Below are 24,397 nucleotides of genomic sequence, written 5' to 3' on the forward strand. Positions count from 1 at the left end.
GTCAACTTAAATAAACAACCTAAACAAAACCGTTCTTAAACAAAGTTCTCTAATATAATCATGAGAAAATAATTTATTATTAACTAGAGTTATCGTTTATTATCGTCTCAAATGTTGAACGAAGCGTTCATGACAACCATTTCCCTGGTTCTTTTCTTGTTCTTGTTGAAAAGGCTAAAAAAATACAGATCTCATCTTTTGTCAAAATGTCCTTGATATGTGAAGAAAAGAACAAATCCATCCAAGATTCAAGCCCCCTTTGAAGTCCTTTTCCTGATTAACTTTCGAAAAATCTGTGGAAGCTAACAGACGACGAACGTCGGGGATCAAGAGCACGCCACGCCCATTCAGCACGAGGAGTTGTTTTACAGGTTGCTTTGCAATTGTCTGTTGTGTCTACAACAAAACTTCTGAATTCACTTTGCAGGAAAATATTACAAGGAGGCATCGAGATCTCGGACATACTTCTCCTGCCCGTTTCGATCCATGAAACCTGAATAGGAAGCAGTTCTTCTTTTCATCCTCTGATGTTTTCCTCTCACCACTTTCACTTTCCGACCCGAAAACTTCGATATGATCAGTACCAAGAACAGCAAACCAGAAATCACCCAAATAGAAATAATCCATAACCTCAAAGAACTAAACATCGTGTCCTCTTTCACCTCCTCCGATGATTCCTGAGAACTCTCTGTTGATAAATGGTCGCCTTTTCCAGTATAGCTTTCATCAAGCTTGCCGATTTTCCTCGAAACCCCAGCTTCACTTTCATTTTCCGCGTTCGAGTTGGTCAATGAGCTAGGATCTGAGCAGTTACTCTTCTTATGATGCAGATACAAAGCTTCATTGAGTGTTCTTATACACTCTATGCTAAGCAAGTCCCTTGCAAAAGCATTCTTATCAGTTTGATCAAGTGTTGAAGCATCTGGTGGAGCTGGAAATTGGGCCCAGCATGTGTTGACCAAATCAGTGTCCCTCCAATTTGCCTTGCCAAAGCTCCAATTCCCAACTTTAAATTCAAGTCCATAGTGAAAAACTCTGTAATGAACTCCAGGATCAGGATAATATCCTGGGTATATCAGTATCTCCGTGTTTCGAATATGCCGTAATTGCAACTGTTCGTACACGAAAAAAGAAATATTTTCAGTTTTGTTATGTTTGTTCCAGTATGAAAGTTCGTGACCAAAGTAAGATTAAGAAAAAGAATACTTGCTCCGCCATAACCAAGTACCTCAGCAGCACCGAACGAGTAGCCATACATCTCACTGATCCAGCCAGATTCGTATATATCTCCCGTGATGTTTGTTGCATAATGAGCTCGATCGGCTCGGACCTCCTCAGTTTTGTGGAGCCATAGCATGGCAAATTTCCTGAGATCATCTATGTGCATGATAATAACACCGCCAACCTTGTCACAAGCTTCGGGATGGCTTGTATGGAGTTTCGCAAGCACATTGTCACAGCCAATAAGGTAACTACCAAACACGTATGTAAACCGAGTCAAAAAAACTTCCTACTAAAAGGAGCAACCGAGTTTTCAAATATCAGATTAACTTCTTACTCGTATGGAGTTGAAACGGGACGTCCACGAGCTGCTTTGAATTCCCAAGGCGTAATTGGTCCTCTCATGATCATATCAGCATCAAGAATAACTATAAATTCTGCATCAGTGTTCACATGATTGAGCCAATGAAGCACTGCGGCTGGCTTATTTATTGCCGGATACCTAAGACAGAACAGAAGGATACGAGATTTAGTCTTCCTCTGCCATTATTATAACTTTTCTTGTTGGGTCTTCGCAAGCAAGATTGGGAAGAGAATGGAAGATTTTCAGTCTTAAGGGTAAATATATATCACATTAGATGTAACGGCAAATACTGTCTTCTTTGGACTTTCCCTTTCGAGCTTACTCTCAAGGTTTTTAAAACGCGTATGCCAGGGAGAGGTTTCCACACCCTTATAAAGGGTGTTTCGTTCTCCTCCCCAACCGATATGGGATCTCACAATCCACCCCCCCTTCAGGGCCCAGCGTCCTTGCTGGCACTCGTTCCTTTCTCTAATCGATGTGGGACCCCCACCAAATCCACCCCCCTTCGGGGCTAGTGTTCTTGCTGGTACATCGCTCATGTTCACCCCCTTCGAGACTCAGCCTCCTCGCTGGCGCATCGCCCAATGTATGTCTCTAATACCATTTGTAATGGCCCAAGCCCACCTCTAGTAGATACTGTCCTCTTTGGGCTTTCCCTTTCGGGCTTACCCTCAAGGTTTTTTAAACGCGTATGCTAGGGAGAGGTTTCCACACCCTTATAAGGGTGTTTCGTTCTCCTCCCCAATCAACATGGGATCTCACATTAGATCTCAGGTAGAGAAATTAAAAGATGGTTTCTTGCTTTACATCCATATGATGATGCAGAGAAAGATTTTATCCTTTTCAAAATAATATGTGATACCAGATAAAATTGGGAAGTACATGATGAAATGAACCAAAAAACGATCAAAGAGGCCAAGTGATGAGCAAAAGAAGGGCAGGCGCATGCAGTGAGGACAGAAAAGTGATTACCAGTCGCCGGTCAGAGGATGTCGGCTCATGGAAGGAACATAATGAGTTGGAGCCAAATTGTGACCTTTGTATTTTTTCAAATCCTCGTCGGTACAGCTGAGAAGTCGTGTAATGTTCCCAGGCTGGCCGCTCAGGCGGAAACTATGCATAAGGCCTACAGTTTGCCAATCGAAATAAGTACTGCACTCCGTCGAGAAAAGGGTGTGGATTTTTGGATATGGTTCCTGCAGTTCATCAAGCACTGGTTGTTTCTGAACAAGTTCTTCCTTTACTGGTTGTTTCTGAACACGATCTTCCTTCACCGGTTGTTTCGGAACATGATCTTCCTTCATTACTAAAGTAGCAGGGGTTGGATACTTGGGTTTAGTTAAGTCAGCAAAAGTTTTACTCTTTAAAAAACTTAAATATTTTGACCACTGTGGCTTCGGGCATCCGTTTCGTTTATGTTGCAACAATAGGCCCTCGTTCAACAGGTTGATACACTCTATATTTATAAGTAGCCCCCGCTTCTTATTTGAATCGGATTCCATTTGTTGTATCTGCACAAAGTTCAACTTCTTAGCAACAAATAAAAACTTACAAACCAGAATTACAACAAATTCAACGCATAAAAACAATGCAAAATATCCAAGGAACTATTCATTTGGACACATACCTCTCGAGGATACGGAGGCTCGGGGAAAAGGCGGTTACAGTCATAGACAATATCATCTTCATGGTGATATAATTTACTAAAGGACCAATTTCCCACACTAAATGGCAACCCATAGTGAAGAAGTATAGGCTCAATGTCGGGACGAGGAATATAACCCGGGTATATCATCAAATTGTCATTAATTTTGTGCCGGAGACCGACCTGGTTTGGGCAAAGAAGTCGCATTAGCAAAACATAAATCTAGAGAACAACGGAAGTATCTCGAGCAGCCAATAAACAAGGTGCGATATGAAACAAGTTCATATTGTCGTTTGGCACGGTGAGAGGAAAAATAAAGCTTACTTCCGCAGCTCCGAATGAGTAACCATACATCTCGCTTATCCACCCTTTGCCATAGATATCACCAGTTATATTGGTCGCCCAGTGATCTCTATCTTCACGCACTTCTTCAGTCTTCGAAAGCCACATTGGTGCAAATACTCGAAGATCATCTATATGCATGGCTAACAGGCCACCAACTTTGTCACAGAGCTCTGGGTGCTTGGTGTGCAATTGAGCAAGAATGTTGTCACATCCAACCAAGTATCTGAAAGAAATAATTATACATCATTTGAATAGTCACAACAACATTAAGAAAAAGAAACTTTTGTGCTTATTTTGGTACCTAAACTTTCAAACATTCATCCACAAGAGTTGACAGTATCGAAATCTAAGATTTCTACTAAATGATAAATAGAAAATTTATGAGCAAGATTAAAACAGATTTTTATTATAACGCCTAAACTCACAGCGAGTAGATATTGTCCTCTTTGGACTTTCCCTTTCGAGCTTCCCCTCAAGATTTTTAAAACGTGTCCTATTAGGGAGAGGTTTCCACACTCTTATAAAGAATGTTTCGTTCTCCTCCCCAACCGATGTGGGATTTCAGATCTCATAATCCACCCCCCTTCGGGACCCAACGTCCTTACTGGCACTCGTTCCTTTCTCCAAACGATGTGGGACTCCCAAATCCACCCCCCTTCGGGGCCCAGCATCCTTGCTGGCACACCACCTCGCATCAACCCCCCTTCGGGGCTCAACCTCTTCACTGATACATCGCCCGGTGTTTGACTCTGATACCATTTGTAACAGCCCAAGCCCACTACTAGCAAATATTGTCCTCTTTGGGCTTTCCCTTCCGGGCTTCCCCTCAAGGTTTTTAAAACGCATATGCTAGGGAGAGTTTCCACACTCTTATAAAAAAATGCTTCATTCTCCTCCCCAACCGATGTGGGATCTCACATTTATACCATGTTTAGAGATTTAAGTTATAACATTTGTAACTCGAGAGATTAAAACACAACACTTGACAGTTAACACTATAGGGATCAAAATAAACGTTCAAGCGTCAAAAAAAATATATTTTAACCATTTTTTATCACTCCAGAAAGCCAAAAGCATCTATCCAAGTAACTTTGTTAAAGTCTCAGTTTAAGGAGAATAATAAGCTTCAATGCCACAAGGGAGTGAAGAGGGAGAAAAGAGAAGAGTGTTGTAACCCATAATATGCTGCAACAGGTCTGCCCTTCTCAGCACCAAGTTCCCAAGGTATTATTGGGCCTCTTATGATCATGTCTGCATCCAGAATCACAACCCAATCAACATTCTCTGCCTCTTTACTATGCTTAAGCCAGTGGACAACCCCTGCAGGCTTATTTATTGCAGGATACCTGCAAAACAAGTAATGTTTTCTTCTTATATCCTTTTCTTTTCATTTGTAGCTATGTTCCAAAAGAAAAAATAAAGAGCATGAAGTCGGAAGAAATATAATAAGCGAGCGTTTTCCAAAACATAAAAAACAGAAATGAGAAGAAAAGATTAAAGATCTAGTGGGTACTTTGATGAGTGATGAATGAAACTTCCACAAAGCATCAAGTTCGACAAAAACGAAAACGAAAACGTATAGTTTTTAATCTAATATTAAGTATCAACAGAAAACATCTACTCTGTTCAACGATGCAACATTCAATCAAGTTTCTTGAGAGAGGAATGTATAATCCAATGCAATCCTGATGCCCCTCGAGCATGCAACCTGCACAAAGACTCTTCTTTGGAGTTGCAGTATACATTCTTTGGAGTTGCAGTGATATAAGAAAACTGGTCCTGTCCTCTTGAGGACAAAAGAAAAATGCTTTGCGGGGAACTCTTTTCATGTCAGAGTATTAGTGCCAGTTAGACATCAGCCATGAAATCCATCACTATACCGCACTCCAATATCCACTTTGATTCATGCAGCTACTATGGTAACAGCTGGCATTTTCATGATAGCAAGGTGCTCCCCTTTATTTGGATACCCACCTATGGCTTTGATTGTTATTACTTCTGCAGGAGCTACAACGACATTCCTTGCAGCATTAAGATTGAAGAGGTCAAAATGAAAGTCGTTCCCACCCGGACCCCCTTTCCCCAACTTTCAGCAATCGACTCTTTCAAGTTTCTCCCATTTAGTCACTGCCCTCTTATCTGGTTCGGGTTTTATCACACCATCTCCTCTGACAACCACTCCCTTCTACATTTCTACACCATTGATGATTGAACAACGTAATCTTAGAAACATGAATATCACATCTTGCCACAGTCCGTAAGATATATTTTCTAAACATGAATCCTTTCCACCGGCTTCACCATTATCAATTGCTAAATTAGCTAAACTTGAAGCAGCCAGTTAGCATCAAACGGATATAGATAGACAACACATACCAAGCACAATACCATCATTCTATGCTCCTAATCCAACAGGTCAACCAATCTTATGAAAAGAAGAGAAGAAAAAACTGCATACATACTGATCAATCTAATCAAACAGACCAATTTCAGAACTAAAATCAAACAAAGCTAAGGAAGATAACAATCAAATCAGTAACCAGAAGCACACCAAGAGCAACACAAAACCCAAATCCTGAACTCCAAAAAGTTCAGGAAATGAAAGGGAAAAGAAGAAGAAACTCTCACCAGTCGCCAGTTTTGGGGTGCCTACTCATGGATGGAACCTCAAAAGTGGGAGCCAAATCCATCCCTCTATAATTCTTCTTCTCCTCATCGGTGCAACTAAGCAAACGGGTGATCGGCCCCGGTTGCTTCGACTTCTTGAAGCTATGCATCAACCCAACAGTTTGCCAATCGAAGTAATTCTGACACTCCACCGAGAACAGAGTATGAATCCGCCTTGGCGCCGCCATGTCGGAGTTAATACTCCGCCCATCGCCGACCTCAAACCCCATCAAACAAACCGCTACAAACACCAAAAATCCCCTCATTTTGGCTCAACTCGAGGCCAGATTTCAAATGGGTATTTGTTCAAGAGATCTGGGTTGCATTTCCTGGATCGCAGCCACAGGTCAAACCTCCATTTCTCTTACTCTTTTTTTGTTTTCTTCGACATGGAGGAGAGGGAGTGATGTGGGGCCATGTTAGATAGAAAATTTGCTTAAAATAACAATCAATTGGATGCTAATAAAATAATTCACAACAAAATTGTATCAAAACCTAGAAGCTTAGGGTTGAAATTTACCGCTCTGATCAGAACATGGAGCCGTTGGGAATGGCTTCTCCAAATCCATCCTCCATTTTCATGAAGCGCTGCTCCTCTTCTGCGGTAATCAGTGTGCGAAAAATATACCGTAGAGTTCATCTTCTATCTTTTCCTTCTAAATTTGATCCCACAATCCTTTAAACCTTCTAATTTTTAGTGGATGGAATTAATTAAAAATGAATAATTATTGAATTAATCAAGTAATTACGTTAATTACAGCAATTTCAATTTTTTATATGATAATTACATAATATTTACATTTCACCCACGAAGAACCATTCTTGGTTATCCTCTACAACAGGTTCCAGCATAATGTCCACGTGGCAGAAGCCCATTTCATCATCGCTACCACATGATTGAACTTGAATTCCCTCGAGATTCTCCGTATATAAATCGTCGTCCTCATCGTCGAGCAAGTGATTAGAGGCCGACATGTCGAACATATTCAACCCGAACCCTGAGTTCAAATCTACGACTGGTCAATTGACTAGTCAACCACTGATACTAACGTCACACGATCGAAGCTTATGAGTACCTGTTAGCAACGACATTCTGATTCAAAGTATATATCTGACTCGAATCAGTAACTAGAGTTAAAAAATTTATCACATTTTTTAAAAATGTGTACGTATTTGATATGATGATCGGATATTTTGTAGAATTTATTTTAATAATAAAACGCATTTTAATAGAAATTTGTGAGATATATACTAAATAATAATCCAATTAAACCATTAAATTTTAAAAATAATAATGGTATCATTTGAAATCTTAAAATAAAATTATTATTTTTATTTAATTGGAAATAAATTTCAAAATTACTTAAATAAAATTAATATACTCTCAAATTCTTATTAAATTAATAAGAAACTAAAGTAGTATTTAATTTTTTTTTTTTTTAATCTATAAAATTCTGCCGACCATTTTGAAAACCGACCGTCCGAGTCTGAGTTGAGGCCGAGTCGATTAAACCAATCCGGTCCGTCTATCGCAATTCTCTTCTTCCTCAATTTCTAAAACCCTAGTACAGATCGTCCAGAGCACAGAAACGGGGGAAGAAGCAAGACAATGGCGAGCTCAATTCTTGCAAAAATGGCGAAATCAATCAGAATCGCCAATCCCACGCTAATTCCATCTCATTCGTTTCGCTGGCGTACGCTTACTACCAGTGTCGCCACCGCCGCCGAACAATCTCAAGCCGACGCCGCCTCCTTCACATTCTCCGAGGACAGTACTAGAGAAGATCCTATATTCGTCAAGGCTCCAAACACGAAATCCGGAGCTGATTCTTCATCCTATTCCAGTTCTTCGGTGACGATGCCGACCTCGTTCATGACTGGTTCTGTCGTAGGCAAGCGGTTTTACAAGCAAGTGACTACGAGAGAGGCAGATGATCGGAATGGATGGACGGTGATGCTTGATTACCGGACGCTGAAGACTCCTTCGAAGAGGCCGCTGAAGCTACCGACTCTTGGCCTTGCCAAGGCAGTTGCGGCTGAGTGGGAATATCAGGTGATTTCTCTCATCTTTTGCTCCTGAAGTTATCCTCATCCTTTTTGGAAGGTTATTGAAATTTCGTTTGTCTGGATTGAAATGAAGATTTGATCGATGTAGGAAACCGATGGGATTAGACCTTTCTCAATGCCTCTAATGAAACTTGCCTGTACCGCATTGGAAAGAGTGCCTCTTACCAGGCCCAAGATTATCGAACATTTAGTGCAGAAATTCAATCAGGATCTGGTTTTCTGTCGTGCTCCGGATGACAATGTTCTAACAAGTGGAGTTTATGGTATGTCAAGTAATCCTATGAGTCCAAACTTTACTAGATGCATTGAGCACGAGATTTACTTGAATTTCCATTCACTAGTTCGTCAAACGGCTGATCAACAGAATATGATCTATAGATTGAGTGGTCTTTTAGGTTTTCTCATTTGGATTTGGTTAGTTTAAGTTCATAACTCCTGTGTAGTTCATAACTCCTGATATCACTAAATCAACCACTTTTCCTTTGGTAGATTTTCGCGACATTTATGGTTATAGCTGCAATAACATCAATATCCTGATTGAGGGATCAACCACAATTTTTTGTTATAGCTGCAAAAACATCTGCATCATGATATGAGTGATCCCCGGGTTTTCTTAGTTGAAACTTCCAAAATTTTTGGCTGTAGCTGCAATAAGATCTAGATCCTGAATTATGTGATAAATCACTTTCTTATTATTATTATTGGTAAGAGGTCATGTCTAGATCCAGAAATTTTGAATGCCAGACCATGCATGTTGCAACATAGCTAAANTCTTTAGTTGAAACTTCCAAAATTTTTGGCTTTAGCTGCAATAAGATCTAGATCCTGAATTATGTGATAAATCACTTTCTTCTTATTATTATTATTGGTAAGAGGTCATGTCTAGATCCATAAATTTTGAATGCCAGACCATGCATGTTGCAACATAGCTAAAATATTGCATGTAAACATGGAATAGTAAGATATATATCCTGTATCTCTTTGCATCTCCTGTTGGAAGTTGATGATACTTTCTTGACAATTGCTTGACCTACTTTTTTGCAATTCAAAAACATAAAGAACTAGAATTGAAGATTGACCAATTTGTTTGATGAAAGAGATTATTATCTAGGACTGAATATTCATAAAGGTTGAATAAGGTTTCAGTACATAATTGGTGTTACATTTTCCTTGTAGAACGACAAGTGGAGAAAATCGATCCTTTACTCGACTGGGTGCGCTTAGAATTTGGCTTTAAGCCTATTGTATATTCCAGCTTTTTTGGTGGGAAACAGGAGGATGGTCTTATAAAGGCTGTTGAAGATCTTCTGAGGAAAACAGATGACTGTGAATTGGCATCAATTGATGCCATTGCATCAGCTGCACACTCTTTAGTAATTGCTATTGCAATTTTTCGTGGAAAGTTGCAGATTGAAGAAGCAATCGAGTTGATTAGACTCGAAGAAGATCTACAGGTTTAACTTCTTTTCCCTCATTCTTTATCATACATATACTTATTCCGAGTTGCAAGAGTCTAGGATAATGTCACATTAAGAAGCAAATGTCATAACATATTCTGAACCAAAAAGAACCTGCTCGAACATTTGCAGGTGGATAAATGGGGTCTGGTCGAAGGTGGTCACGATGTCGATATTGCTGATCTACGGGTTCAGATCTCATCTGCCGCAGTATTTCTTGCTCTTTCAAGGAGGTTTTGAATCCATTAATCTGATTACTTTCTTATCCTACCCTATCAGCTAGGATGTGCCTTTTTTTGGTTTTTTTTTTTTGTTGTAGATCCAAAGGGCCTTTCTAAATTATACTCCAAGACTGTTTATAAGACATCTTGTAGCTGTGAGCAGTTGAGAAAATAAGGAAGAGATTGTTTCTGTAAACACTTCCCTCTGGCCAAGAAAGAACCAAGTATTTAGATGTCACGCATTCAATCTTAGCTTAGGTTTGCGGGAATAAATCGAGATCACANGCATTCAATCTTAGCTTAGGTTTGCGGGAATAAATCGAGATCACATACAAAATAATGCATAAAAGGAGTGAAGTAGTAGTAGTAGCTGAGCATGTTTAGTAGGCATTGGCATTGTCAAGGCTCTTGGCAGCATTGCACGCAGAGAGGTGGTTGTTTATTGATATCACAGTTGCAGCAGGCAGTGTCACAGTCGTTATTGCACCCTACATTAGACATTTTCTGATATTAGAAAGCTCCTCTCTGGTTAAGATTTCATAATTGTTTAGTCAAGATTTGGCTGTCTCAATTCCTGACAAGTCTATGTTNATTCAAGATTTGGCCGTCTCAATTCCTGACAAGTCTATGTTCTCCTTTTATTAATTCACTATCTATTTTGATCATTGACAGAAAAATCACAGTTATTATCAAGAGTTTTGTTGATATTATGTGAAAATCNAGTCAAGATTTGGCTGTCTCAATTCCTGACAAGTCTATGTTCTTTTATTAATTCACTATCTATTTTGATCATTGACAGAAAAATCACAGTTATTATCAAGAGTTTTGTTGATATTATGTGAAAATTTCAAATTTATGAAAAATGTTGATAGCCATTGATATTTTGTTAGGAAATCATACGTTCATGTAAAAATTTGATACTTGTTTATATGTCGCTTAAATTACAAGTTTGGTTAGGACATCGGATGTAGCTTTGAATCTTTCTAATGTCTTTCCACATCTTATTGATTATTGGTTAGGACATCGGATGTAACTTTGAACCTTTTTAATGTCNTCTCAAATTTATGAAAAATGTTCATAGCCATTGATATTTTGTTAGGAAATCATAAAGTCAACGTTCATGTAAAAATTTGACACTTGTTTATATATCGTAAATTACAAGTTTGGTTAGGACATCGGATGTAACTTTGAACCTTTTTAATGTCTTTCGACATCTTATTGATTATTGGTTAGGACATCGAATGTAGCTTTGAACCTTTCTAATGTCTCTCGACATTTTATTGATCATTCTATTTTTGTTTTCAAATTTTGAAGANGGATGTAGCTTTAAACCTTTCTAATGTCTCTCGACATTTTATTGATCATTCTATTTTTGTTTTCAAATTTTGAAGATATCCCTTTGTCATAGAGCTGAGATAAATGTTTAATATCATTCCTTTGTTTTATTTTGGTTCCTCGAATTTAAAAATATTCATTTACATCTATGAATTTTAATAAAATTATTCCAAATAGCCAACTATTTGTGTTAAAGTTTAAAAGTATATTAAACCAAATAGAAATTAAAGTTATCAAAGTGGGTTTAAAATATAAAAAATAAAAAAAAAATTAAAAATTAATATTTGACAAATTAATGCAAATGAGATTCTAAATTAATTATCTTAAAAAAGTTCATCAGGTAGACATATTAAGAGGCTTATAGACTGAAACAAAAGTTCAGAAAACATAATGGAAACTTAATCACATCCCTTCACATATAGAAGTCAATTCATAAAAATACGGAACGTCAACATCGAGTACTCGTTGATGTCGAGTATCGACACTCATGGTTGCATACCTGATACCGTAACATACTGAGATGATTCAGAGTCTCGTCTGTTTACAAGGAACAATAGGCGAGTCCCTGCATGAACTCTGGAACTGACTTCCATCAACATAAAGATCACCAAAACTAGAAAGGGAAAGGGAAGCATTGATGATAAAGACGACTTCATAGTGTTGTAATAACCAATAAGAATTGCCTTACGAGTTTGGTAAAAAGATTAGCTGCTCAGTTGGTGAAGAACCAGCAGCAGAAGCCACACATTATATAGGTTCCATGGCCTGGTTTAACTATATGATAAAACAATCTTATATGCCACATTAATGAATATTGTAATTATCATCCCACATCTGCTGTGATAATACTTTTCAGTTCTACACTGTATTTACAATCATTTGTTTAGTTTCAACAGAGATTAAAAGTGTCATAAGAACCACATGAGGTTAGTATTCTATACCTCACAAGAAAACTGCATGCTCCTCTTCAATATGGTTTGTTTACCTTCTTCCTGTTCTTGTTTGTTTATCATTTTTCTGACAATTACTTCGAAAACCTGCCCAAGTTAGATTCAGAACACATTCTTGACACGTAAGATCATCGAAAGAAACGGGAAAGGTAAGCGAAACCTGGGTACGTGTTCTTCCAGTAGAACCTTTCCCCCCTGTATTACTATTACAAAATAACACCAACATATATATTTGATTTTCAGACAAGCCATGTTTAGTCAAATATGATGAATAAAGGAAGATCTTGATACAGCAACTCAAGAAGAAAACAAGGTTTCTATCAACATTTATTTGCAAACCCAAATGATAAGTACAGAATGGGTGGAAAGTAAGTGATCCACAAGTTATTATATCAAAATCACAGAGTTCATCTCCTCAAATATATCCGAACTGAATGAAAAGAACATTATTGTGCTTCATTGTACCTAGAAACTTAGGCTCAACCCACAAGCTGAAGTTGTTTGATATTTTGAATCTGTTTTCCAGGGTTCAAACCCTTGGGACATGCGCGGGCACAGTTCAGAATAGTATGACAACGATAGAGCTTGAATTCATCATTTATTGCCTCAAGTCTTTCTTTGGTATATTCATCACGGCTATCGCTTATCCACCTGCATGCACAAAGGGGATTAGAGGGGACCCTTTTGTAACTGAAAACATGTGTCTTCAGTAAAAACCATAAAAAGAAAACAGCCAATAAGACAATTAAGAATGCTTTTGAAGTCGATTTAATCAAAGTCATATGTGTCAATCTTCTTGCAAAGTCATGGTGATAGATAGGAAGTTGTGAGGTGAACGATAGGAACAAATAAATCATGCAATTACAAAAAATATACAACATGAACTTATGAAGCCTTCTTTAAGAAGAAGGAAAAAAAAACAAGAATAGAAAAAAAGAACCTATGAAGCCATGAATTATATACGAATACAGGGTTGAATACAAAGATTCTTTAGATAGATGTAAAACTTCATCACTGTTCATTGCTTCCAAGTTTTTGATCTTCTAATTTCCTTTTTTAAGTTGTTTGGGTATACTTGTACCAAACTCTTTTGCATGAGACAAATGCTACACCTTCCTTACTATGTTCCGTTATCAAATAAACTCATGGTATACGACTCCTAAGTACGTGATTATCATGACTTGAACTCATTACCCTTTCGCCTTTTTCATTTACATTGGTAACCATAGTTATTGCTTCCATTCAAAGTACATCTTTCTCCATCATGTAGGGTGCCAAATAAAATTATCCTAACTTGTCATTTATAAAAGGTTAAGCTCTTGACAGTTGCAGGAAGCATATGTCCAATTTGGCTTCCAGCCGTCACCAATGAAGACTAATGTTCTTGGCGAAATTTTTGTGGATAAAAAACTCTTTTATGCAACATCAGTAAGGACTAAGGTTGAAACTCACCAAGAAACTAGAGCAAACAAATGAGTTTCAGATCAAGTCTACCAAGGCATATCAAAACTTTGTTAATCATAGATAATAAATACCGAATTAAGTTACTCGATTCTCTATAAAAATAAGCAATCAATCAAATCATACAAGTTCTACCATGCGTGCAAGGGCCAAATTCGCAAGCAGGAGAAGGAGATCACTTTCTAAGCACTAAGAAGACGTAACCTAACTATATCATGGAATTTTACAGCCTTCACATGTAGCTTCTTGATTCCTCTAAACAGTCCCTGTTTTCTATTAATTTCTAAACAAAAAGAGAGGCATGGAATAACCAAAACAAAGAACCAAAGTGAACGAATTACCTATTGGCATGGAGCAAAGCGGCTGGTCCGAGGTAGGACTCCGGGTTCCACCAATAGCTGGGGCACGATGTACTACAGCAAGCACACAATATACACTCATACATTCCATCCAACTTAGCCCTATCTTTCTTACTCTGAAGTATCTCCTTCCCAGGCACAGGCGGCTCGCTCTTCCTCTTCAGCCACGGCTCAATACTCTTATACTGGTTATAGAAATTGGTCATGTCCACCACCAGATCCTTGATCACGAACATATGAGGCAGCGGCGTAATCGTCGAGGAAGCTCCGGACGGAATCTTGGTCAAGCAAGCCAATCCATTACATCCATCGATGTTCATCGCACAGGAGCCGCAGATCCCCTCTCGGCACGAACGGCGAAAGGTCAGAGTCGGGTCGACCTCGTTCTTGATTTTGATAAGCGCATCTAGCACCATGGGGCCGCACTCTTTGAGATCGATCTTGTACTCCTGAAGCTCTGGTTTGGAAGGACTATCAGGGTTCCATCGGTAGATTGCGAATGTCTTTAGGTTCGTTGAGGCGGCCACTTTCTGCTCGACTTGCTGCGCTTCGGCAGCCGAAGCATGTGCTCGAATTCGAACGAATCTTGAAGGTGAAGTTGCAGAAACCCTAGCTATTGCCCTCCTCAGGATTCCGCTCGCCATTGTTGTCTCGAAGAAACAGAGATCAGAGAGGTGAAAAAAAAAAAAAAAAAAAAAAAAAANCCTTGGCGATATGGTCGGCCTGTTCAAATAAAATTTTGGATATATATATATAAACTACAAAAATAAATAAATAAATAAATACTAATTAATGTTTTTTTAAGTGAATTGGTTTTTTTTTATTGGTCGAATTATTTAAAAATAATATTATGTATTTTTCATTAGGGAAAAACTTATTTTTGATTTAAATGGATAATTATGAGAGGTTAGGTGGCGTAGTGATGACGTGGATGAATGTGAGCCGTCAAAAAGAGTGACAGCGTGGACCAATCTTCGAACAGTCATTTTTAGCGCCTAATTATTATTCGGGAGCGTGGGCGTGTGTCTTCCATAAACTGCATGTTAGTTAGTTTCACATCAACACGTCACTTATTTTTATTGTTTTTTTTTGTTAAATTATATAAATTACTACATTTTTTTTTATTTTTAAAAATTAATCTTTGACCTTTTAATGGAGAATATAAATATATGTATTTTATATCAGAGTTATGTTCATGTTAGTTTAAAAAATTGATTTATACATTTCAATTTGAATAACATCAATAAACTTTTTACTGTAATTTAAACAATCATAACAGACATATATTCTAACAGACATATATTCTAACGACCCAAGCCTACTGCTAGATTTTCCTTTCAGATTTTCAAAGCATATGCTCGGGTGTAGAACCCTTATAAAAAAAATGTTTTCAGGATCTCACATATATTGTCGTTTAAGAGGTCTCACAATCGCACTTTGATGGCAGTGGATTTGCGATTGTACGGCACTCACTTTTGAGCAACAAGTGAGTTAAGCTTATTCGTTCTTGCGTCGCTTACGGCCAAGCGACGTATGTTTGAGCTTTTGGCCCCGATTTCGGGTAAGGAGCAAAGTAAGAATAATAGAATGAAAATAGAGGGTTAAAAAAGTAAGTTAAGAGATGTAAGTAACGAAGAAAGATAGAAATGTGGAAGTGATGTAAGAAACTGAAGAAACGGCCTTAAAATGGAGTTTTTTCCAAAATACTCGGTTTCTGTTATTCCCATTTTAGCTTCCAACTCTCCATTCTCCCTCTTTCCTTCCCTCTTCCCTCTTTCCTTCTCTCTTTTCTCTCAGTTTCATTTTCTGTGCACAAAGCTTTGTTAATGTATTTTAATGGCTTCGGTAAGATTCCTCTTCTTCTTCTCCTTCTCATTCTCCTTCTTTCATCTATTCCTCTTTTCTGTATGCATCTTCACATCCTTGTTCGGTCATCGATCGAGTTGATCGAACCAATTCGAACATTTGCTCTCTCTGTATAGAGATTCTGCAACTTTTACCTGTAATGAATGAAAAACATGTAGCCATTGTATTGTAAGACATGGTAAACGTACAAATCTATGTCATTTGCTCGTATCGAGCGAGCGAGCAATGAGACGACCATTGAAACTTTCAGATATAAATCTATGATCTTACCTATGATGTTTTGTATCATTTTTTTGTGGTAAAACATTCAATATATAATCATGAATTACCTTCCCTTTGTTTCTCCCTGCCATGCCTGCATTGTTTGATTATTCCCCCAACAGCAGAAAGATTTCATTGCTTAAATAGAAATGCATCGCTAGATAGATCTTGAAATAGCCCAAACTCGCTGCTAGTAGATATTGTCTTCTTTAAACTTTTCCTTTCAAGTTTTTCCTCAAAGTTTTTAGAACGGCGTTGCTAGGGAGAGGTTTCCACGTCCTCGTAAGAATGTTTTATTCCCCTCTCTAACTGTGGTGGGATCTCACATATCTACACATAAAAATGGAACATTCTATACAACAGAGAAGTGCATTTAAAGAACTGACAAACACGAGACTTCACAAATATAGTTTATCAATGAAGATCTGAATTCTGATATATGTATGTTTCTAATGATGTCTATAGCAGGATAGAGGTCGCCCCTTGCCGAAGTTCGGCGAGTGGGATGTCAACAACCCGGCCTCAGCCGAAGGCTTTACAGTAATATTTAGCAAAGCTAGAGACGAGAAGAAGTCAAATGAGGCTCCGGGGAACACAGCAGCAAAAAACAATGCATCCAGACCAGAAGAGAATTATCAATATTCTCCCATGGTAAGTAATGTCATTTACTAATTCGATTAACATGTTATATCACCGACTAAAAGATCAAAAGTCTCAATTCATACCTCTAGATGAACTCAAAAAATATATACATATACTTCTAGATGAACTCGAAAGATCAAAAGGCACCCGACCAAAAGATTATATATACCTCCAGATGAACTCAAAAAAATATAAGTAATAATGCAATTAATTACCATGTTATATCACCGACCAAAAGATCAAAAGTCCCAATTCATACCTCCAGATGAACTCAAAAGATCAAAGGTCACCGACCAAAAGATTACATATACCTCCAGATGAACTCAAAGAATATATAAGTAATAATACAATTGATTAACATGTTATATCACCAACAAAAAGATCAGAAGTCTCAATTCATACCTCCAGACGAACTCAAAAAATATATACACATACATATCACGAACTTACTCGGCTATGGCTTCATGTTCTTGCTATCTGGTTGGGATTTACTACAAATTTTTGTGCTTGGATGCAGAAAAAATGGTTTTGCTGTCTCTGAAACTGCTAGGGAGTGGTGGTGGTGGTGGTGAGAACAGACATGGTGAAAGAAGGCTAAAGAAAAGTTTCATGAGTGAGATGCAGAACCAAGCAGGGATGTGATGGTTTATTTCCTCTCTCTCTCTCTCTCTCTCTGTACCTCTTACTATATATGCAAATATAGAACACACAAATTTTCATGGCATGCATATAGAAGTTAAGCGGTGGTTTATAGCTCCCTGTAAGTTTCGCTCTAATAGAAACTTTTTGCTTTCTTTCAGTTTCTTCTTCTCAATGTCATGAACTAACACACTTGGTTTTTAAATGATAAAAAGAACCAAATCAGGGCTTCCTATTTTCCTCAGAATACTACTAGAGAGGAGAGGGAGAGTTTAAATTAACGACCTTTTATAGAGAGAGGTAGAGATGCCTTATCCATCATGTCCCACGCCAGATTTCCCGGTTGCTCTAGGAAAAACCTGGAAATGTGTGACCTGTACTGGAAAATGAATTAGGTTCAGTTGAAATGAAGAATTATTATAGCACTTGAAAAATCATATAACCTATACATATATACTAGGAGTACACGTTTATCGCCATCGATATAACACTTGGAAAAGAACTAAAGAATTACAGAACTTCGACCCTACTTCCGATCTACCCTCCCTAAACAATTTCGATATCTGTTTCGTCTGGATGAGATTCTCTCTCAGACCCTCTGTAGCTTGTTTTGTCGCTTGAAGATTTTTGACTGAACAATCTGCCAAATGCACTTCTTGACCTTGATAACGACCTACTTCCCTTGGTTGACTGGAAAGAACCATTTTTCTTCGAAAGTTCTTCAGATAACTTCTTTACAAGATTATCGAAACGGCGCCTGAAAGTTGGATACCTTGAGATGGATTTAGTGATTCCTCGAAGCCTTCAAATAGTCATGAGGAAGAGGAAAGAAGGGTTAGACTAAACTGAGTTAAGGAATACATTAACAACATATAAAGGATCACTGTATCTTTATTGAAATTTGAATTCCTACCTTCGAGCTAGTGCTTCGAGTTCAGCTTGTCTTCGCTCGGATTCTGGAGGCATTACAGTGGTTAAACTTTTCAGCCTCTTAGGATCATCACTCAACAGAACTAATCTATGTAAGTATTCCTCTTCTGACTCGCAAAGTTTTTCTGCTCTAATTTGTTCTTTGATTATCAAAAGTGGGTTAAAAAACCAATCAAAGAAGGCATCCTTGGGCCTGTTTGTGCTAGAAATTTCTGTAACGTTGTCACCTGCAGTCATTTGAAAGAACCAAGAGAGTGACAAAGAAATCATCATGATTCATATCTAATGGAGGAATAAATCAGATGCTCACTTAACAGAAGTCCAGATGTATTTGCTTTTGCAGAGCGTAATAATGTTTCAAGAATGCAAAAAGCTGGTAAGCCAATGCTAATAACTTTGCTTCCGTTGCCTGACTGTGCATCTTCAATATCATTTGACGTTATTATTCCTTCACAAACCATAGTTTCTCCATGGCGTTGACACTCCTTAAACAACCTATCAACCAGCTACAGAGATGATAAACATAAACCCACACAGTATCAGAGCTTTACACATCCATTCAGAGAAATATCGCAAAAGAATACTTGTAAGGTTTATGTGGTCTAAAATGAGCAAAAGTACATCAAATGACTTCCAATCAATCATAGGTTTGTTGAGCGAATTCATGCGTGCAGGTGGATCGGAGCTTGAGGAGGATGTACGTGAACCAGCCATTGATGATTGGCCCTCCTTTCTTTGATAATTTAGCCTTCATTATAATAAATCATTATAGTATCAGAAAAACTAGCATGGGGGGAGAGAGGATAGCCTACTTAATTAAGCGTTCGAAAACCTGGGAAAGCACGATCCCTCTCGCATGTCAAGAATATCGTTGCTGTATTCATCATAAATCGACAAGGATGTAACAATGTATCGCAGCCCCAATAAAAAAGAAGCCTCCTGCAAAACATAAGCCCCAAAAGATTGATATAATCTGGTGATGTATAGACATAAAGCATACATCACGTATTCTATAATGCAAACAATGAATTTCATTGAATTGAGTCCGTTTATTAGCTCTGATAAAAACTAAAAGACGAGGGATTCATCAAATCCTATGAAACTTGCATTCAATAATTTAACCTGATATGTAACAATCGCTGCATAGGCACCCAAGAAGAGACTGGAGGCGATTGAGCCCAAAACTGAACCCACAACAGCTAATGGCCAAAGTAGGATAATAAGACCAGCAAATGGAACACATATTGTTTCTAAAAAGGGACCTTCTCGCCCTATAAGGTCATGAAACAAGCGATTCCACCCTTTGAAAAGCATAATAGGACTTTTGCATATGGCTATAAGCGAGATCATGAATGCATCGACAGCGATACCGAGAATCCCAGCAATTAAAGCTCCAGGGAGATAGATCAACCTGCATAAAATTAACAGGAAAAAAAATAATGGTTATCTCAGCTTTCATTGTTCAATGTTTTCTATAAGCATTATTTGATGTTAATTAATATGTTTTTGTTACATAGATCATTGCGTTCTGGTAAAAATCATTCTAGATGACTCAAATGATACAATAACCAGATATAGTGACAAAAAAGGAAAAAGAACAAACTTGATCTCATAGTGTTCGCCGTTTGGAGGTATTCTTTGTCGCAGGTCCTGCATAAATGATATATAGGAATAGGAGCAAAAGTCCCCAAAATCTCGAATAACTGTGAAGCATCCTTTAATTGTGTCCCAAGTTCCATCCTGAAGACCCAAAAAACACAAGTCTCTCTTCATACAAAGAACAAAGGCTGATAATAAAGAACTAGGCAGAACCTAATCATAGCCATACATAGAAGCAATGAAAAAATTGGTTGTTCTTTGATTCTCCAACAGCATCGAATGTAGCAAGTATAGGCGAAAAAAATCCATACGCCGCTCCACCAATGAAACTTGCAGCTATACCAACCACTGGCCACAAAATCAAGGGAACGGGTAGCGCTCCAAAGCAGAGAACAAATTTTAAAACAGGTCCTAGTTGTTTGGCACTGTTAATTCAGGTAAAGAATGTCAGATCAATTATGGGGGTAAAGGATGGAAGAGAATGGGAGTGACAAAGATACAAAGCAGATAGAAAAAAAATGACTTAGCAAGACGACTTCCCAATGGCACACCTCAGAATGCTGTAATACGACCAGACAAAGTGCATTGGCCAAAGGCCTAATATGATACCAGAGATTCCAGCAACCATTAGGAGACATATCAGAGGGCACAGAATGATACCTGAAATAATAGTCTGGTTAATATACATTAATTTCGAAACCAACAAGGTTCATACGTTCCATTCGGTCAGTATAACAGTCAATCAAACTTAAACATACAATTCAGAAATTGGCATCACTGTAGTTACTTGATATGCTAATGATTCATTATCCAGATCACATATATCATATCAAGATAGAAAATCGTGAAACAAGGTAATATTAACAAGGGAAAAGCAGGTTACTTTTGTACAAATCTCCAATGGTATATTCCTCCAATCCACCATTCCTTTCTCCGTAGTAAGTACTCAATAGTGTTTTCAGCAACAGCATTCCTTCTTCACTTGTTGATTCGAGTATCCTGCCATATTCTTCGCAGTGCTATACCAAACCCAACAAACTTCCTTTGGATTGTATTCTCACGTACACCCATCCATTCATCCAAGTTCTTTCAGCTTTTCCAAAACTAAGCGGTCTGCAGACTGTTTTCGGTTGGTCCCTCTTTCTTTGTGTTTTCTACTTGCCTCCCCTTCCTCCAGGTTATAATCTCTTGAAAACTCTCCCTACCAACAGAAGGGTCCTTGTGATCTCATATCTGTTGGAGAGGAGAACAAAGTTTTCCTTATAAGGGTGTGGAAACCTCCCCCTAGTAAACATGTTTTAAAAACCTTGAATGAAAGCCCGGAAGTGAAAGCCCACAATATCTGCTAGTGGTAGGCTTGGACCGTTACAAATAGTATCAGAGATAGACATTGGCTAGCATACCAACGAAGAGGCTGGGCCTCAAGGGGGTGGATTGTGAGATCACACGTCCGTTGGAGGGGAAAGGAAACATTTCTTATAAGGGTGTGAAAACCTCTCCCTAGTAGAGCGCTTTATAAAAAAAAACTTTGAGGGGAAGCCCAAAAGGTAAAGGCCAAAGAAGACAATATCTGTCAATGGTGGGCTTGGGCCGTTACAAATGGTATCAGAGACAGATATCAGGCAGCGTACCATCGAAGAGGCTGGCTCCAAGAGGGGTGGATTGTGAGATCCCATATCGGTTGAGGGGGGACGAAGTCTTTCTTATAAGGGTGTGGAAACCTCTCCCTAGTAGAGCGCTTTATAAAACTTTGAAGAGAAGCTCGAAAGGTAAAGCCCAAAGAGGACAACATCTGCTAGTAGTAGGCTTGGGCCTGACATGTGCTACCCCCGTCCCTTACAAACGGTATAGTGACCATGGCTTCCTTCAGATTCTCAAATTTGGAGAACGTCCATGGTTTTTCTCACAGTTTATCTTAAACCACTTCTATATTATACCCAATATGGAAATGAGAAGATATTTAAACAAGAGGGGTTTCGTTGACACTTGAGTATTGGTAAATGAGGACAGAAACAATAGCCACCGGAATAAAACAAAAAACAGAAGTATAACTCCATTTGACAAACTAAACTGGACTTACTAATTAATATAGTAACAAAATTTCTTGAAGCACTTGTTGATTCCATGATAAGTCAATATTATTTAGAGTAAGCTAATCAACAATAAATGGAATCCGACCCGAAAAGATAGGCTAGGTAAGAACAAACAAACAGCATAATTTCCCAGCCAAGAAATCGAAGCATACCTTTAATGGTGCCCAGAAGCAACAGACCAACAAAAAAGGGAATGAAGCGAATAAAACTCCATAGCCAAGACAAGAACCCCCTCGGAGGTTCCATTGGCGCCCTCAAACAATCCCTCAAAGATTTCAATGAAATCAAAGCAAGATCATCCCCGAAATCAATCAACCTCAATCGAAGCACAAACCCTGTAGATTCAGTCCCCAAGACAATAACGGATTTGGTCGTTTGAACCGAGTGAAATCCTTTACGCGAAGACGTTTGAAATTAACAAAAAGAATGTGGGGGGTTTTTGGAATGGATTTGAAACAGGAGAAGCAGTTAAAGAACCGTTTAAATGGGGCGCTTGAGTGAAGAACAATGAACACCGAATCGCTGAGCCAACTCTTTACTCTTGATCGAATTTGCAACGAAGCTACGTCGAGTCGTTGTACTTGTTCTTGCATTGCTTGCTAAGGAAATGATTGAATATTTAAATTAAGTATTAATTTGTAGTTTACTTTCAAAATTTATATTAGAATATATAACCTCCAAAGGACGGAAAACGTTCCTCCATCGTCATGTCGTGGCCAGATGGACGTCACTCGAGAGTCGTTACCTTGTTTGTCTACATGTGGAGGTCACAACCTACCGTCTTTTTACCTACCTGATCTACAAAGGTTCATATTATACGTCAAGCTAAAAAACGACCTAAAACTCTATACATAATTATTAAAAAAAAATTATTATGTATGAGAAAATCTTCACCGTCGTGTCACGTAAAGCTTTATAAATAGGTAAATTCATTTCGTATGTCGATACACAACTCGAGTCTAATTGCTCGAGACCACCTCGATTTTGATACTGACTTAAGCATTCGAGCATGACAATTAAAAGTATTATATCCATGCGAGTATCCTTCTTACAAGTGATTATCGTTCCTTGTCTTGTCACTTCGGCAACTTGTTCGTGTGGGACCCGAACCATATTCTCGTACTAGTAACATATATTCCTTTCGTCGAGTGTAACAACTTAATTTTTGTAATTTCAAATTTATAATAATTTACTCTTTAATATAAAAATAACATTAAATTAAATGTTATTATTACTATTATTATTTGTAATTTATAAATATATTTGGTCTAAAGGACTGCCCAATTAAATATTTTTAAAAATGGACTAAAACAAAACAAATTTATTTAATTAATAATATTCAAAGGATAAGCTTTTCTTAAAGAAAATGGAGTATAAATATTTTTATAAAATTATTATATTATTTAATACGTAAAAAAAAAAAACTTTTTGTGGGCCCACTTTTTAATTATTGTTGTCAGTCTCACAGTTTTAAAACACTTAGAAAAAATGTTTCGTTCCCCTCTTCTACTTATGTGACATCAACATCGTGAGGCTGACGACATTACGTAACGAGCCAAAGATATTACAATTATAAATAATAAAAAGTATAGCTTATATTTTAATTTTTTTAAAATTTAAAAATTGAAAGATATATTATAAACTCCATTACTCGGAGTTCCAATTTATTTTTTATACCAAATTTAAGCATAGTTCAGCTGGTTAAAATATTGACGATGTCCCACCACATATCGTGATATTAAAAAATATATATATTTACAAACAAGTCCTACGCTCTTATTATTATATGTATATTGGTTGACAAAATAATAGCAACGACCCGAATAGTAATTTTTTTGGAAAGTTCGGGTCGAAGTAGAAACTTTAAAAAATAGGAGGCTAAAATAGTTATTATTTGAATAGAATATATTTAAAAGTTGAGATAAAATGAGATTTTTTTTAAAATTATTAAAAATATATATTTTTAAATCTAAAAGGAATAAGAAGAGAAGGGAGATGAGTTGAGATTCTTATTCTTTTCTTAAAAGGTTAGGTTTTCCAATGAAGAATCTATATTTAATAACTGCACATGAAGCTGAAAACCCAATCAAAGAATGACACGTCAATGTTGGATTTTATACTTTTCTTAGGGTTAATATTTACTTTTCTTATTCCTTAAATGTTAAATCCATTAAAATAAATAAATAAATAACTAAAAATAAAAATAATTTTTACTAACTATTTTACTAACCCTAAATAACATTGACATTAGGAGTTTAAACCCTAAAAACATATA

General features: G+C 37.5%; 4 protein-coding genes across 5 annotated transcripts; 1 reads left to right on the forward strand and 3 right to left on the reverse strand.

The window, feature by feature from the left end:
* Positions 1-61: 61 nt before the first annotated feature.
* LOC111791908 (peptidyl serine alpha-galactosyltransferase) lies at positions 62-6,896 on the reverse strand. Its single transcript, XM_023673421.1, has 9 exons — positions 6,763-6,896; positions 6,204-6,624; positions 4,751-4,921; positions 3,555-3,798; positions 3,213-3,413; positions 2,558-3,096; positions 1,559-1,723; positions 1,229-1,472; positions 62-1,112 (listed from the first exon to the last, which is right to left on the reverse strand). The coding sequence occupies exons 2-9, from the start codon at positions 6,506-6,508 to the stop codon at positions 435-437; spliced, it is 2,547 nt and encodes an 848-aa protein (XP_023529189.1). The 5' UTR covers positions 6,509-6,624; positions 6,763-6,896; the 3' UTR covers positions 62-434.
* Positions 6,897-7,777: 881 nt separating this feature from the next.
* Positions 7,778-10,224, forward strand: LOC111790697 (ATP synthase mitochondrial F1 complex assembly factor 2). The gene is made up of 4 exons (XM_023671716.1): positions 7,778-8,295; positions 8,398-8,572; positions 9,486-9,763; positions 9,899-10,224. The coding sequence occupies exons 1-4, from the start codon at positions 7,852-7,854 to the stop codon at positions 10,004-10,006; spliced, it is 1,005 nt and encodes a 334-aa protein (XP_023527484.1). The 5' UTR covers positions 7,778-7,851; the 3' UTR covers positions 10,007-10,224.
* A 2,307-nt stretch (positions 10,225-12,531) lies between these two features.
* On the reverse strand, positions 12,532-14,789 carry LOC111790698 (succinate dehydrogenase [ubiquinone] iron-sulfur subunit 2, mitochondrial). Its single transcript, XM_023671718.1, has 2 exons — positions 14,075-14,789; positions 12,532-12,923 (listed from the first exon to the last, which is right to left on the reverse strand). The coding sequence occupies exons 1-2, from the start codon at positions 14,734-14,736 to the stop codon at positions 12,752-12,754; spliced, it is 834 nt and encodes a 277-aa protein (XP_023527486.1). The 5' UTR covers positions 14,737-14,789; the 3' UTR covers positions 12,532-12,751.
* A 3,107-nt stretch (positions 14,790-17,896) lies between these two features.
* Positions 17,897-22,878, reverse strand: LOC111789824 (uncharacterized membrane protein At3g27390-like). Of its 2 annotated transcripts, XM_023670526.1 has the most exons (12): positions 22,798-22,878; positions 22,600-22,721; positions 22,275-22,457; positions 20,581-20,689; positions 20,259-20,454; positions 20,034-20,170; positions 19,553-19,841; positions 19,263-19,369; positions 19,052-19,178; positions 18,741-18,936; positions 18,414-18,657; positions 17,897-18,302 (listed from the first exon to the last, which is right to left on the reverse strand). In XM_023670526.1, exons 3-12 carry the CDS (start codon positions 22,366-22,368, stop codon positions 18,047-18,049), a joined length of 1,755 nt encoding a protein of 584 aa, XP_023526294.1. In that variant the 5' UTR covers positions 22,369-22,457; positions 22,600-22,721; positions 22,798-22,878; the 3' UTR covers positions 17,897-18,046. The 2 variants fall into 2 exon arrangements, with proteins under 2 accessions (XP_023526294.1, XP_023526295.1); XM_023670527.1 differs by lacking the exons at positions 22,275-22,457; positions 22,600-22,721; positions 22,798-22,878 and adding an exon at positions 20,913-21,262.
* Positions 22,879-24,397: the final 1,519 nt, after the last annotated feature.

Source organism: Cucurbita pepo, chromosome LG03 (assembly GCF_002806865.2).
Source record: "Cucurbita pepo subsp. pepo cultivar mu-cu-16 chromosome LG03, ASM280686v2, whole genome shotgun sequence".
Classification (NCBI taxonomy): Eukaryota; Viridiplantae; Streptophyta; class Magnoliopsida; order Cucurbitales; family Cucurbitaceae; genus Cucurbita; species Cucurbita pepo.